A 16243-nucleotide genomic window follows, 5' to 3' on the forward strand; every position below is an offset into this window, starting at 1 on the left:
TTCTGGACAGCTCTCTATTTGCTGTGTCTTCATGCAGTAGAAGGGACAAGGAAGCTCCCTGGGGTCTCTTTTATAAGGGCACTAATCCCATTCATGAGGGCTCTATCCTCATGACCTCATTGCTTCCCAAAGACCCTACCTGTAAATACCATCACCCGTTAGGGTTCAACATGTGAATTTGGGGGGGACGCAAACATTTAGTCTATGGCAGGGAGCAAGGATGAAAAAGTCCAGCGTCTTGAGAACTGCTTGAGATGGGTCACAGAGGAGGGGTCAGGGTTAAGACCTTTTATAATCTGACCCTGGCATACCTCTCCAGGCCGCCTCCTGCTCTTTCTCACTTTATACCCATTTACCCCCTCCACCCATCCATCCAGGGGCCTCTGCTTTCCAGCCTCCTAGGCTTTGCTCATGCTCTTCCCTCCGCTTGCCAGCCCTTACATCTTCCAAGGCCCATTTCAGTGTCCTTGTACCCCACGCACATGCAGCTCCTTGTGTTACGCCTACCCGTGTGTGCTGCTTCTACTCACCAGAGACTTCTTGAGGCCGAGGGTGTTCCCTTCTCCTCTCTGGACACCCTACACTGGGCCTGCGGTGTGGACAGCCTGCAAATGTTGGGCCAGAGCGAGGGGAGGGGAGCGGGCCCCCACAGCAAACCTCCTGCTTTGCGGTTTTGCCGAGAGTCTTGGACGGTCTCCAGCTTGTATTCGAGCCGGGCGATGGCCGGGTAGCCGGGTGCTCCCTTGCAGACGGCCCGTCTTCGCGGAGTGTGGGTTTGGGGTCCTTCAGCCCGTGCTCCCGGTGGGGTCTGGGAGTGCCAGCCCGAGGACGGGACCTGTCTGTGACATTCACCCAACGGTCCCCAGGGCCTGGAACGGTGTCTGCCATGGGGCAAATGCCCGTAAACTCTCGTGGGCTTGATGGATGGGCCGAGGGAGTCAGGCGACTGTCAGTGCGTCACCACATGCTGTTTGGGGCCCCTCCGACCCGCAGCAAGTGGGACCGAGCGGTGTGACCAGGCCCGCTGCCGGGGAGGCACGCCTGTGGGGCTCGAACTCCCGAAGCACGAGACCATGACCTGAGCTGAGGTCTGATGCTTCGCCGACTGAGCCACCCAGACCCACCCCTACATGAGTCTGTATCTTCGGGACTGAAAGGTGGCCTGAGGGAGGTCGGAGAGGGCCGCCAAGGCCACTGCCTAGCAGCTGTACCGTGGGAGCGCGGCCAGGAGGGTTTTCCGCGGGGAGTGACGTTCTGTGCTCTGCATCTCAAGGGGGCCCTCAGGCTTCTGTGGGGAGACAAGGTGGGCGAAGGAGGAGCTGGGAGGGCCGGGGCATCCCCCCCTCGCACACGTGGCCGCCGAACCCAGGAGGCCTCGGGGAGGGTGGTAAGAGGGGGACAAGGGACAGGCTGGAGTCAAAGCCACCTTTTCGCAAAGCCTCTGGTGGTGGAGGGACTGCAAGTTCTTGAGGCCTTAGCTCTGCTTCCCCTCGCCTGCCCCGTGCCCCGGGCCTGGCTCTGCCCGGCTCGCCTTGAACCCAGGACCCCCGAGGACTGCAGGTCACAGTGTTGCAGAACGCCAGGCGCCGACAGAGGGTGAGACGTCTAGGTTGATGAGGGCCACTGCCTCGCCAGTATTGAGCACTTCCTGTGTGCCCCCAGCACGTCCCGGACCAGGCCCGTGCCATGCTGGGAGGGGGGGAGGGGGGACACCTTCTGTGTCACAGTCCGATGAGGGCGAGACCCGTCGGGGGGGCATCTGAAGCTCGAGGGGGAAGGGACTCGCTCACGGCCACATGCGTCTCTGGAGCCAAACCAGAGACCCAGTGACCCAAGAGCTGTGCCACAGCCGTGACCCTCCCAGGCAGGGACGGCACCCCCAGTCCACGGCAGCGTGAGACCTGGCGAGAGGGCCTCCCTGAGGAGGTGGCACGGGGTGGGTGGAAGGCCTGTGCGGCGGTGAGGAAGCAGCCGCAGCGAGAACAAGGGGAAAAGGGCGCTCTGGGTGGAGGCCGCTGCAGGGGCACAGGCCCTGAAACCGGGGACAGCTTGGCATGTTGCAAAGAGAGGGACCGGGAGGGCGGGAAGGAGGGGGCGCCATGCGTGAGTTCAGGGCCATGTTGTCAAGGGCCGGCTCCCATGAGGAATTCCAAGCCTCCCCCGGGGCGGCTCGACCCGGGCGGCTGGGTCAGTTGAGCGTCCGACTTCCGGCCGGGTCGCGATGTGGTGGTTCGTGAGGTCGAGCCTCACGTGGGGCTCGCTGCTGTCCGCGCACAGCCCGCTTCAGATCCTCGGTCCCCGCGCCCCAAAAAGAAAGATCCAAAAACAACGTGTTTTAATCTCCTTTTACAAAACCATGGGGTGAGCACCCCGACCACGAGGCTGGCTCCCTTACAGGGTGTGGCAGGGGCGCGGGCAGCCCAGTGAGGCTGCTTGACCCCGCCTCCCGCACCCTCCGGCTCGGGGTCTGCTGCTGCTCAGGCGAGCAGGCCTGGGTGCGAGGGTATCCGTCCACCTGCAGGGCTGAGCTGGCCTGCAGACTCACAGGGGCCTCCCAAGGCCCCCACCCCCCGAGGGACACCACGTTCTCGCCCTCGTGGGTATGGGGTCGGGTTTGGGTGGCGTGGAAACCCCCGCCCCCGGTGTCACCGCCGTCGGCGCCCGCTTGGCCCCGTTCTCCCGCACGTTCAGCCGTGAATGCCGAAGTCCTGTGTGTCTGCACGGTGCTGGGTTCCCGGAGACCCCGTGTTCCGCGACACCCGTCGAGTGTGCCTTTCGGGGACTGTTCCCTGAGCGTCAGACTGGGAGCTCAGGCTCTGGAGTTGGCCACGTCTGGGTTCGAATCCCAGCTCTGCTACCTGCTGACTTTCTGACCTTGGGGAGTTACTTAATCTCTCCGAGCCTCAACTCCCTAATCTGTGAAATGGGGGCGAGGCTGGTAGCCGCCTCAGGAGGGTTTTTTTTTGGTGGGATTAAATGAGATAGAGCATCTAAAGGTCAACTCGGCAGGCTGCAGGCTCGTGGCCGGAATCCTGCCTCCTGTCGGCTCTTTGTCCTCATGCTTGTTCCTGCCTTTTGGAGGGAAGATGATGTCGGCCGTTGGAGTGGACGCTCTCAGTGCCGGGACGGCAGCACCAGAGAGCCCTAGAGAATGTGGCAGGGGGTGAGGGGGGCTCCCACCAGGCCTGCTCTGCAGGTGGACATGGGGCGCAGGGCTGGGGCAGGGGCTCTTGGTACAAAGCCAGTGGCTTTGAGGTTTTTCTTCCCAGCACACACGTAGGAAGGGCCTCGAATGCAGAGCAAACAGGAAAAGCCAAAGCACCTTGGAAGTGTCCCCAGAGAAAGTGAGCGAGCACGAGCCAGTGTCCCCTTCCTCTAACCGTGTCCCTTCTCCCCTAGTGCTCCTGCGGGAAGAAGTGTCCCGGCTCCAGGAGGAAGTCCACCTTCTCCGCCAGATGAAGGAGATGTTGACGAAGGACCTGGAGGAGTCGCAGGGTGGCAAGTCCTCCGAGGTCCTGTCAGCCACCGAGCTCAGGGTCCAGCTGGCCCAGAAGGAGCAGGAGCTAGCCAGAGCCAAAGAAGCCTTGCAGGGTAAGTGACTAGTCGGTGGCAGTTCCCTCCCTTCCCTCGCCTGGGGCTCAGGCTTGGGCCACAGGGGCGCCGAGGAGCCGGGGTCCTGCCTCTGCAGGGGGGAGTGGCGCGGACACGGGGGTCTCCCAGCGCCTAGACCCCCAGCTGAGGCCGCCCTGTCCCCTTTTCAGTAGATGTCTGCCTGTCGCAGTGTCGGAGGCTTATGTCACTCCCTCCTCTGGGTGACCGCCACCTGCTCTCCATAGTGGCCGTCCAGGCCACCTCCCCCTGAGGCGTGAACGGCAGGCAGGCGTCTCTGCTAGATCAGGATGTGGACCCAGCAGCTGGGTCTCCTCTTTCCCGCCATTCTCGAGGTCCTTAAGCACCTCCCCTCACGGGACGGTGTAGATGCGCTGAATCCTCTGCTGGAGGAGGCGTCCGTCCACCACGTTCGCTCTCGTTCAACGTGGCGGTCTCTCGGGGGGGCTCGGGGCCCTTCTCCCGTGGTCGGCCTGGAGGGGGCTCCCCTCTGAGAAGTGCGGTGTCCAGTGTTCTCTCCGAGGAGACGAGAGAGGAGGTGGGAGAGAGTGTGGTGCTTTCTGGCTGAGCCGGGCCACCTGTAAGCACCACGCGGCCAGCCAGAAGCCGCTTTAGGGAAGGAGGAAACCAGCGGTCCCACGTGTGCAGCCCGCTCTCCCTAGAGCTGGCCTGGGACACTAGCGGCTGGCATACCCATCACTCCTGGGGGCCACCTGCCCGCGCTCTTTGGGGCTTGGGAGGGGTCTCAAAAGGTTATTCAAGCAAGGTTGAGAGTCATCCTCTAACAGTGCGTGGAGACCTCGGACTCGTAACCCAGGGCAAGAAAATGGCCTTTGGGGCTTCCTGGATTCTCTGGAGGCCCCCTTACTGTCTCTGATTCTCCTGGGCAGGGCGGGGGCGGGAGAGGGGGGGAAGCAGTAAAACTTGGCAACCTGCTTTCCACGTGCCATTTTACTAGAATGATAAATACCCTGAAAACTTCATTTTTGAAGCCAAAGCGGTTTTATTACTTAGGTTGAATTCAGGCTGCTATAGCAAAGACATTCCAAAACAGAGTGGCTTAAAGAATTTGTCTCTGTCTTCCATAACCACCAAGCGGAGCATTTTAGGCTGCAGGGTATCTCTGCTCTCCTTCGGCCTGGGGGAGATCCAGGGAAAGAGCCAAAATCGAGGGGCAGACGTTCCCTTTGGCAAGAGCTTGGTGATAACGGCCATGCCCGCCTTCAGGGAGAGCTGGGGAACGTAGGGTCTACCTGGGCGTCCTGGCCCACCCACTGGGCTAACTGGGAGGGAAGCAGGGGCGGGGAAGGTGGGTTTTGCAGGCCAGTCAGTCGGCTCTGTCGTAGTGGGTTTCCCTGCCCGGAGCTGGGCTATGAGCAGCAGAACATTGGCACACTGGCCAAGCAGGCTGTCTGTCCAGCGTCCCACTAATGTCCCCCAGGAAGTCTGGAGAATCATCTTTGAGGGTGCACAGCCCCCTGTGAATTCTTTTCAGCAATACGTGTTACTCATAAAGACAGGTGAACCATTTCCTGCTGGGGTAGTGCTTCCGGTGGGGCCACTCAGTGTTCCGGGTGGTATCTTCAGGCCAGAGGGGGCCGGTGGGATGTGCTGTGGTCCAGCCGATGCTGGGCGATTGGGAAGTCATCGTGCCGGGCACGCACGCATTTGCTGTCTGTGCAGCCATCCAGGAGTCTGGGCAGATCTGTGCAAGCTTCGAGCTTCCGGGGGTCTCCTGACATCATTCCTTTCTCAGGATGGAGACTCCAGTCACGGGAAATCTCCCTGAGGAAGTGCCTCGGGGCCTCGGGCTGGGCGAGCTGGTGTCCTTTGGTCTCCCTGAGTGCTATGACCCTGTGGAGAGTTGGGACTACCTTGGACGCAGTCCCAGCCACCTTTGCCAGTATTTATTCTAGGGACGGGGAAGCCTGCTTTCCACGTCCTTGACCAGGGAAAGAATTCTCACCCATATTTGCCCTTCTGGACCCGTCTGGGGATGGGGGGTGGGGGGGGCAAATCCTCTCTAAGTTGTTTCTCGGTCCAAAGGAATGGGCAGGGGGCTAAGCAGAAGCTCATTTACCCACAATACCCCAGCTCATGGGGCAGACAGTCTGCCCTCTCCAGACCTCATTCCTGGTCTGAGGACTGAGGCGATGTCTGTGAGGGTAGAGAGCTGCCTGTTAAGATGTGCGTGCTTGGGACGCCTGGGTGGCTCAGTTGGTTAGGCGTCCCGACTTCGGCTCAGGTCACGATCTCCCGATTCACGGGTTCGAGCCCCACGTCGGGCTCTCTGCTGTCAGCAAGGAGCCTGCTTCGGATCCTCTGTCTCCCTCTCTCTGCCCCTCCCCTACTTGTCCCCTCTCTCTCTCTGTCTGTCTCTCTCTCTCTCTCTCTCTCTCAAAAGTAAATAAACATTTATATATTATATAAACATTAACAAACATTATCTTCCTAACTCTGTGCTGTAAGGCGTCTTATCCATCACCAGAAGTCACGCACAGGCGCGGAGATCTGCCGGAGGGAGTGGCTCCTTTGTCAACAGCAATCTCAACAACAAGGGCTTGTCAGTATTCATGACAGGAAAGCTTGTCAGTATTCATGACAGGAAAGCCTTCTTGAGCACGTACTGTGTGCCAGCACTGGATCTGTCCCTCACCCCAACCCTACCAGGGGGTATCAACCCCCTTTCCCAGATGGAGACACCTGAATGAGGTTCAAAATGGTTAAGTAACTTGGTCAAGGTTATAGAGCTAATCACAAGCAGAGTCAGAAACTTTCCCCTGCAGGAGCATCCCTCTTCTTCCCTCTGGGGAATTCAGTCCAAGTGGACGAGAGCAACAGGAGGCCTTCGTAGCTCAGGAAAGGGGACAGCAGACTCTGGAGTCAGATCTGGACTTGAATCCCAGCTCTAGCTAACTTAATAGCTGCATGACCTCGGGCAAATTCCCTAACCTCTCTGAACTATATAGTTCTCTTGCTGAGGGTAACAAAACCAAAGCTGTTTCTCTTATAATTGGGGCCAATAATAGTAGCTACTTCAAAGGAAGAGGACAAGATCACTTGTCATCAGGATTAAATGAGATATAAAGTGCTTGGCCCAGTGCCTAGTACTGTTAGTGCAAATACTTAGTGATTACCGGACGAGAGGGGGCTTGGCACGCCTCGGATCTGCCTGAAGATGTTGGTCCCCTGATTCCCGTTAGGGGTGGCCCGGACCTTAGACCCCCCTGAGCCCACCGAAGCTCAAGGTCGCGGTGGTTCCCAAAAGCAGTGGACACCTTCAGCCGGCCCAAGCATCCTGCCCGGCATTCTCCAAAGTCATAAATAAGACACTTTCTCCCCAGCCACAGCACGTGGTGAGTAAATTGCAGACAGATGTGGGCAGAAGGAGGCTGGAGCATGAAAAGGGATTTATATGCCCATAATGAGGAGAATGAGAATAAATGCGCAAAGCAAGTAAGCAGCAGATGTTGGGTGACGCTTGTTAACAGCCGGCATCCCTGCAGTGGGAAAACACAAAGCCCCCAAAGACTTCCACCCTGGCAGTTCCCTGCCTACCTGCCCCCGTCTTTGCCTGGGGGTTGGATGAGACCAGAATTTTCCAGAAGGTGAGAGGATGAGGAACTCAAGCAAACACCAGAAACACCAGCCCGGGGTTCCGATGCCAAAGCAAAGCAAAGGGCCACGTTCGGGGAGAACAGGGTTTAGAAGATTCCTTGGTTCCTTTGGGGATGAGTCTGGAATGTCAGGTTTAGGAGTTCGGTCTCGCTGTGTGTGTAAAGGCAGAAGTCGAGAATGATCGTTCAACAAAGAATGGCATTATTGTGTGTTTAAACATAACCGGAGTCCTCCAGCCCTACAGGTGCAGTGAGCTTGCGGCTCATGGGGCCCCTTTGGGGTGTCTGTCAATTTCCCCAGCCTCCCCCTCTCAGTTCCATTGATTCCCCCCTGAGAATCAAGGCATTACAGAAACATGACCATGAAAATTTGTTTCTGCCCTTTTTTAATGGTGTGTCGAGTATGTTGAGCATTTTCTTGCAATAAATACTCTTTGAAAACATAATTTGTAATGACTACGTAATGTTCTAGCAAATGGAGGCCCCATAATTTAGCCACTTCCTGGTTATTGGACACATAAGTTGTTTCCACTTTTTTCTCTTTGTTTTTGCCATTATATACCGCTGCACTAAAGATCTGGGTTTGTAAATCAGTTTATTTTCTTAAGACAACATTTCTCAAACTTCCTGGTCTCCAGACCACTTTATACTCTTTACAAAATTGAGGACCCAAAGAGGTCTTTTTAAAAAAAATTTTTTTGTAAATGTGTATTTATTTTTGAGAGAGAGAGAGAGAGAGAGAGAGAGAGAGAGAGAGACAGAGCTCGAGCAGGGGAGGGGCAGAGAGAGAGGGAGACACAGAATCCGAAGCAGGCTCCAGGCTCTGAGCTGTCAGCACAGAGCCCAATGCGGGGCTCGAACTCATGAACTACGAGATCATGACCTGACCCAAAGTCGACACTTAACCAACTGAGCCACCCAGGTGCCCCAAAGGAGCTCTTATTTATGTGGTTTAGTTCTGTAGGTGTTTACCATTCTAGAAATTAAAGCTGAGAACCTGTTTAAGTCTCCAATAATTTATTTTTAAACAACAGCAGTGAAACCATTACGTGTTAACATAAATTTAAAATTTTTAATGAAAAATACTTATATTTTCCCAAACAAAGCTACTTGAGTGAGGAGAGCAGCAGCGTTTTACATTTTTGCAAAAGCTTTTTAATGTCAGACTTTCCAGAAGACTGCCAAATTCTCATACCTGCTCCTTCAACCAGGCTACGGTGATTTGTTGTTTGAGTTGAGTATCTGGCAGCAAACAGATAATATTGGAAAAGGGAGGAGGGTATTAATTGCCTTATGAGGTGATTGTAGGTATTACTAAATTTGTTGGCATACTAGAACTCACTAGATGGTAGTATCTGAGAGATTTGCTGCTGTGTGCAATCTCAGACTTTCTCTGGTGAGGGTTTTGTGTTCTGTTGCAGTCAACATAGCCATTGGTCTCATCTGCCCTTTGAAGGGATAATGCACCACACACGATTTTTTAGCATCTACTATTGATCACTTTTTAAAAAATAAACGTTTATTCATTTTTGAGGGAGAGAGCATGAGCAGAGTGGGAGCAGAGAGAAAGGGGGACAGAAGATCTGAAGTGGGCTCTGCACTGGCAGCAGTGAGCCCGATGTGGGGCTCAAACTCATGAACCGTGCGATCGTGAGTTGAGTTGATGGGCATCCAGGCGCCCCTACCATTGATCACTTGAGCAATGCCTCACCTGAATGATCACATCTTCTCAGTGATGACATACTTCATTATCCATCACCAAAAAGTCACATTTGTTAACATCACCACTCATCTCATCAGAAAGTCTTTAAGTCTTGAGAAGCTGTTGGCATGGTGGCACATCACATCTGCCGAAATTCTCACTTTTGTTTGAGAGCTCAAGTTTTATCATCGACAACCAATATGGTCAGTTGTTTCTCAGAAGGAACAGGCTCACTTAGTTCATTTGTGGACTTAGTAGTTTGCCAGGTACCTCGGTTAATACATTAGTCACTTGTCTGTCAAGTACACGTGGTATTCTGTGGCAAAAGTGGCTAGTTTAGCTTGCAACTCAAATGGTCACGCAAATGTCTTTCGTCAAGATAGCCTTTGTTCTTTGGTATGCAGCAAAAGAGCTTTCAATGTGCCTCCATTTAAAAAAAAAATATGTATTTGGGATCAAGTTTTAATAAAATTAATAATTCTTACTGCTTCATCAAGGACATTTGGAAGCAAAACTGTGCCCTCCCCCTTTGTTTGTTTGTTTGTTCTTTCAAGAACAAGTGCATGGTGTCAAGAACATAACGACTAATATGGTTTGACGCCTCTGCCTGGATTTCTGCTAAGATGGTCAGCATTTTTCTCTGCGTTGCTTTCGTACCAATGGTGAAAATACACAGTAAAAAAGGCAAATAGCATCATAGCATTATTATGAAAATAGTTTTCCTCATGGATCCCCTGAAATGATATTGCTGGTGGTAGTGGCAACAGCTAGCATTTCTGAGCAATGTGTTTATGCTACATACTCCAGAACTTTAGCTCATTTAGTCTTCCCAACAAGCCCAGGAGGTGCGCCGTGAGTGTGCCAGGAGTATGCGCAGTACCTGGTTCGAGCCAGGTTTGGACTTCAGCAGGGTGGACTTCTGCCCTTAGGGGATGCCGGCAGGGACAGAGAGGGTACTCATGCAGGGGAAACAGCTTGAGCAGAGGCAGGAAGACCAGCCTGTGTGTGGGCTGGGAAGGGAAGCCCCGTGTCAAGGCTTTGCAGGAGGGAGGTGGTAAGAGATGATCGTGGAGAACCTCGGGGGGCATGCTCAGAAGTTAGGGGACCGGGGAAGTTTGGGGCAGGAGACAATATCAGAAGTGGGGTATTCTAGTGTGTCCCCATGTCCCTTTCCCACCCTTGCCCAGCCTTTGCCATCTCCTCTCTCGCTCTCAGGCATGAGGACATACACATGTGTGATTATGTACATATGGTTCCTGGGTCACCTCCTTTCTCTTCTCCAAGCCCTGGTTCAGCCTCTGCTTCCTCCAGAAATCTTCCTGGACCTTCTCTGGTAGTTCAGGGCCGTGGTTGTCAGGATCATGCCCCCACCCCAAAATGCCTGCATAGAACCTGTGAATATCCTAATTTATAGAACCTGTGAATAGGGGAATCAAGGTTGTTAATTAGATGTCCTTGAGATGGGGGGTTCCCCAGGGTTCTCCAGCGAGCCCAGTGTAATCACAAGGGTCTTCCGAAGTAGAAGAGGGGGCAGAAGGAAGGTAAGAAAGAGGGAAGGAAGTGTGATGACAGAACAGAGACTCAGTGTGAGGATTTCAACCCACATTGCTGGCTTTGTAGACGGAGGCAGGGGCCACGAGCCAAGGAATGGGGGGGGGGGGGCGCCTGTAGAGGCTGGAAGAGGCCAGGAAACAGACTCTCCCCGACAGCCTCCAGAAGGAACGTTGCCTAGGCTTTAGCCCCCCAAGACCCATTGCAGATTTCTGACTCAAGAACTAGAAGACAAAAAATACGTATGGTTTTAAGCTACTAAATTTGTAGTAGTTTGTTAGAGCAGGGGGAGGAAGCTGAGAAGGACCTCTCCTCCCTGTACTTCTCAGCCCCAGATGCTGATCCCTGTCAGGACGTAGCATGTAGTGAGGGACGTCGGTTTCCTATCTGGGACTTAGCATGTAGTGAGGGACGCCTGCCAGGCTCCCGCAGGTCACGGCACCCAGCACAGAGCTGGCCTCGTTAGCGCAACAAAGCAGGTAACCATCAAGTGAGGAGAAACGATGCCTGAGTTTCTCCTCTTCCGCAGGAGTAAGGCCTGTTGGGACCTTTTCCCGGCCTCAGAATGGGGCCTTTTCCTTTCCTTGCCCTGGACCAAGCTCTTAGAAGGAACTGAGCCTTATTGAATTTACTTATTCAACAATCTGAAAACCTCCCCACACTAGGATCTGTGCTGATGGCTCAGAATTCAGGGGCAAATCGGACCCAGGTCCTGCCCAGAACCAGTGACGTGCCTAGAACCCACAAAACACTCAGTGCAAGTTAGTTTAATAATATTTTTCTTTCAATGCAACCAGACCTGTAGATAAGCATGTGTGCCACAGATGTTCCTGCTTCAGAGAGTTCTAGGGCACAGAGACTGTCTCAGACCTGGGGCAGGAGGGGACACCGGTGCCCTTTACATTCCCAGTGGGCGTGGCCGTGCCCTGGCTGCCACTGCAAACGTAACCAGGCCTGCAGACGGTGGGGTGGAGTAGAGTAGAATGATGTGTCATCGATGCCGGGATGGCTCTGCCCCCCTGCTTCCTCACACACACATCCTTGTCTCCCCAGCGCCATGTGGGTTGGAAAAGCAACCTGACGTTTCCTGCTTCCCTTCCCACGTGCACACTCCATGCTCTGTTTCGTGCCTTCCTTCAAAGACGTGTTCATCCTCTGGGCACCTCATCACCCTGGATTGAATGTGTGTGTTCCTCCTCCGGAAGTCATGTGCACAACACTACCACATCTCTTGGGCCCCAGATCCAGCCTGGTGGCCGTTGGGGCTCCTGCAGGGGGCACACCCGGAGCCAGCGCCTCTGACCCACAGCCCCGACACGGAAGCCTCTTAGCTGCTGAGTCTTAGGACTTAGCGGAAGTTTCCAGAGAGTTTCAACTCTGCAAAAGGAAGACAAAAGGTCTTCCTAATAGACTACTGACCACTTTTAACTATTGTTAACAGATTTGAAGGCATCTTAGGCTCTCCAAATTTGATCCAGTTGAAAATAACTTATGGTCAGGCGGAAGAAGTGCCCAGAACCTTTGCTGTTCTGTTGCAGCTGTTGGCTGGGCCATTTGTCTCCAGGGGTTTTGCTGTTTCACACGGTGGCTGGATTCCTAAAAAGGGCACAAGCCCGAATGCACGAGTAATTAAAAAATTATAATAAATAAATAAATATTTATACGTATAAATATTTAAGTTTATTAAAGAAATACTAAATAACTTATTAAAAATAAATATTCATTTGCTTCTAGAAATAAGTATTCTTGTGTCTGAGATGTGCAGAAATGCTGCAGAGCCCCTGTGTCCCCACCTTCCTTCATTGTCAGCATCATAGCCTATCTGGTACGGTACACAGGCACTTTACAAGCCATTTTATTTTTATTTCTTTACCTTTTTAATGTTTTATTTATTTTTGAGAAAGAGAGTACAGGAGGGGGAGGGACAGAGACCCAGAATCCGAAGCAGGCTCCAGGCCCTGAGCTGTCAGCACAGAGCCTGACGCGGGACTTGATCTTGTGAACCGCGAGATCCTGACCTGAGCCGAAGTCAGATGCTTAACCGACTGAGCCGCCCAGTGGACCCAGAAGTCCTTTTTATGAGTCATGTTTGCTGATGTCTCATTGGCCAGAGCACATCACATGGCCATGCCCAGCCTCACGTCGGGTGGGGACTCCACTGGGCTGTGGATATAGAGAGGTGGGCTCGTTGCAGCTGTTTCTGTGGTTCTGCCCCAGAGAGCATTGTAAATGGAATCATTTCCAGACTCTGCCCTCGGGTCGGGGCCCTGGTGACTGACAACGTATTGCAGCCACTTTGCCCCTTTGGCTGTTTTGCTTTTTATCAGTCTCTGTACCTGAGGGACTGATGTCCTTGTCTGCGGATTTTCACACTGAGTCGTCCCCTCTGTGAGTTGGAAAGTCAGTCCGCCCCGAATCTCCACCACCCCTTCCCCAACAAGGGCCCTTCTGACTGTTGTTCCACACTTCGGGTTCAATTCTCAGTAGATTTTACTACAATTAGTGTTCTAGTTATGGAAATCTTCCATTTATTCTGAGAAAAACCGAAAGACTCGTTTGTTTGGAAATTCACAGACACCCTCTTGGACTCACCCCTACATACCTGGTGCGGGTTCTCGAAGCAGGTACAGAGCCCAACAGCTTTCATTCAGAAAAAAGAAACTGTGTGCACCCATTTTACAGGTGGGATGACTGAGGTATAACTGGGGTGGGTGGCTTTTGAGTAGTAACCATTGCAGCTGATAATTGTTTAGCACTTGGAATGTGCCGGACTCTCTTCTTCTGCTTCTGCTGCTTGTACTTCTTCTGCTGCTTCTTCTTCATGTTTGTTTATTTTGAGAGTGAGCAGGGGAGGGACGGAGAGAGAGGAAGACAGAATCCCAAGCAGGCTCCACGCTGTCAGCCCAGAGCCTGATGCAGGGTTTGATCTCACAAACTGTGAAATCATAACCTAAGCAGAAATCAAAAGTCAGAGGCTTAACTGACAGAGCCCCCCCCAGCGCCCCTGATCTCTTCTAATCGCTTTGCCTGGATGAACTCACTAATCTCCCAACAGCTCTGCTAGATGGGTGGTGTTTATTAGCCTCAGTTTCCCCGTCTGCGGCATGGGCGCGAGAGAGATGAAGGAATTTTTCTGCGATCTCCTGGATGGTAGGTTTTGGAACCAAGACTTGGTCTCTGCTGATTCTGGTTTCCACACCTCTATTCTTTGCAGATCCTTAGCCGATACTTTGTTGATTCTTCAGACGTTGGGGGCAGAGGAAGTAAGGAAAGAGGAGCGGTCTGGATGTGGAAGCACATCAGAGGCCCCTTGAGATACCAGAGCCCCCCTCCCCTTTTAGAAAGTTTGCATACGACCCACATGAGTACCTGGTTTCACTAACTGGAAGAAATCCAAAGAGGATTTCCACTTTTACCAAAAAAAAAAAAAAAAAAAAAAAAAAAAAAAAAAGACGAAAGGCAAAAATAACGTTGGGCGTTTGTTTTGCAGCGAGCCCCTATAGGGGCAGCACGCACCCCAGGCAGCCTGTGCGGCCCCGCCCAGCTCCTTGCCTGGGGACTCCGTGCAGCATCTCAGCATCCAGCCTTTGAACCACATCTGGGAGCATCTATGCTTTGTCTCCGTTTGTGTTGTGCATCCACTAGCAAGCTGTGTCCTAAGGTATCAGAAAAACCTGAGAGGTTACTTTTGGGGGTCCGGGCACGCTCACAAAGTTTTCCACACACGTTAATGGCAGTTGCCTCTTTGCCTTACATCATTTTGGCTCACCCCGGGTTTCATAGGAACGCTCTGCTTTCGGAGAGCGGGGGAGACCTGTGCCAGGATCTGGGCACGCGTTCCCAGTCTTGGCTGGGGAAGTTGTTCCAGGGAATAAAGGCGGGTCTCGGCCACACAGGCCAGGAGCTTCTTTTCCTGTCCTTCCTTGTTCCCTCCAGGGTTCCGTGACCACCCTGCGGCCCTGGGAGACGCCAGCGGTCTCAGCGGCCGCAGAGGCTGTGTTCAAGGTATGAGCAAGGGCTGCAGACCTTGAGCCCCTGCTTTACGTGACCCCTCACTCCCTTCCCAGGAAGGGTTGGGGATTGATCGGCTGAAAGGGGACGAATGGACCCGGTGTGAGAAAAAACACGTTCTCGAGCTGCCTTTCAAATGGCATTGCCCGAGACCCCATTAAATTCTGCTTGGAGCCGTGGCCTCTGTCACGGTGGAGATCCCAAGCCCACCTCGCCCTGACAGGGTCACGACACGGCCCTGAGCCTGTAGCAGGAAAGCAAAAGCCACGCTGGCCTCTGTCCTGGGAGGAGAGCTTTGCTATGAGTGAGGGAGGGGTTTTCTTCAGAGTTTCAGGGACCCTTGCTCAGCCGGGGTGAGCACTGGCCCCAGAGGGCCGTGGACATGGGCCAAGTCTGACAGGGGCCTCAACCATGATTCTCCTCGGCCCTGGTCGACTCCCCAGGGGATGCTCTCCTGGCCTCAGAGACCTCGGGGGTGGGGGTAAGGTCCTTCCTGTAAGAGCGGCTCTGCTGATGTTTGATCAGGCACGGACAAAGCGGGGCTTCGCGGCCACGACTGAAACACAGGCGAAGCGGGTAGGGAACAGGGGTGGCACCTTTTCACTCAGATTTAGCAGGCCTCATCCGGGACCTCCTGGGGTTGCTCCGTGCTGAGCCCTCCACACATCTTCGTTTTCTGGTAACCTCCAAACAACCCCGTGACACAGGTAGAGTGAGCCTGGCTTTACAGTTGGGGAAACCGAGGTGCCAAGAGTATCTTGCCGCTGCAGGTCTCAGCTTTGGAACTTGACCCAGATCCGTTGCTACCACACCAGGGTTAGTTTTTGCTCAACGGAAATCTCTTCAGTCTTCGTAAAATCATACCCCACTCGCTTGTCTATTTAACAAACGCTTGTGGAGATCTATTTGCCAGGCATTGTTCTGGGCCCTCGGGGTAGGTCTGTGAGCAAAACAGACAAACGGTCCCTTGGTCATGGAGCTGATGTTCTAGAAGAGTGCGCCAGTTGATAACTGACGTATAACAAACTGGCCCCAAATCTTAGTGGCATAAAACAACCACCAGTGTTCTTATATGTCATGATTTTGTGTCGGGGACTTAGCGGGGCTCAACTGGACAGGTCTGCACTTCCGTGTGGTGTCAGCGGGGTCCCGCCGTGGGGGGACCCTTCCACCAGAGTCCAGGACGGCTGCCCTCATGTCTCATGCCTTGGGGCGGGGAGGCGGGGGCGGGTCTCAGCTGGAAACGATAACCAGAGCACCCGCGTGGTGGTCAGGCCTTGCACGTGGAGACTTAGGGCCCCTCGCAGAGAGGGTCCTCCTGCATGCTTCTTATGGCCTGGCCTCAGACGTCACTTGGCGCCACCTCTACCACATTCTGTTGGTGACGGGCCGGCCACAAGGCTAGCCGGGCCCCACGCTGTAAAGAGCACGCGGTATGGGAGACACTGTTGTGTCCATCTTGGCGAAAATACCATCCGCCACAGAGGAGAGGGGGAAGGCCAGCGATCGACAACGAGCAGAGTAGAAATTAAATCGCCCGACTTGGAAGATTTTGAAGGGCCACGGGAACGTGGATGTTTTGCAGCCGGGTGAGACGTGACCCAGCCATTCCCTCCCCGGTGTTTGCTCACCTGGGAGATAACGTATCCGCACCAAGACCGGCCCAGAAATGGCGGTAGTCGTTTTCTTCGTCATCGCTCCAAAAGCAGGAAGGAGCCCAGATGTCCGACAGATGCAGGGAATCCGGCACATC

At 53.8% G+C, this 16243-nt stretch overlaps 1 protein-coding gene across 7 annotated transcripts in view; it reads left to right on the forward strand.

The window, feature by feature from the left end:
- KAZN (kazrin, periplakin interacting protein) overlaps window positions 1-16243 on the forward strand; it is a 1065865-nt gene that overhangs the window by 934184 nt on the left and 115438 nt on the right. For all 7 annotated transcript variants that reach the window (XR_008290587.1, XM_027060832.2, XM_027060833.2 and 4 more), the window contains one exon: window positions 3400-3591. Coding sequence is in view for 6 of the 7 variants with exons in the window: in XM_027060832.2 (XP_026916633.2) it covers window positions 3400-3591 (192 nt within the window). In the remaining variant the exon portion in view is untranslated. The remainder of the gene's footprint in view (window positions 1-3399; window positions 3592-16243) is intronic.

Source organism: Acinonyx jubatus, chromosome C1 (genome assembly GCF_027475565.1).
Source record: "Acinonyx jubatus isolate Ajub_Pintada_27869175 chromosome C1, VMU_Ajub_asm_v1.0, whole genome shotgun sequence".
NCBI lineage: Eukaryota > Metazoa > Chordata > Mammalia > Carnivora > Felidae > Acinonyx > Acinonyx jubatus.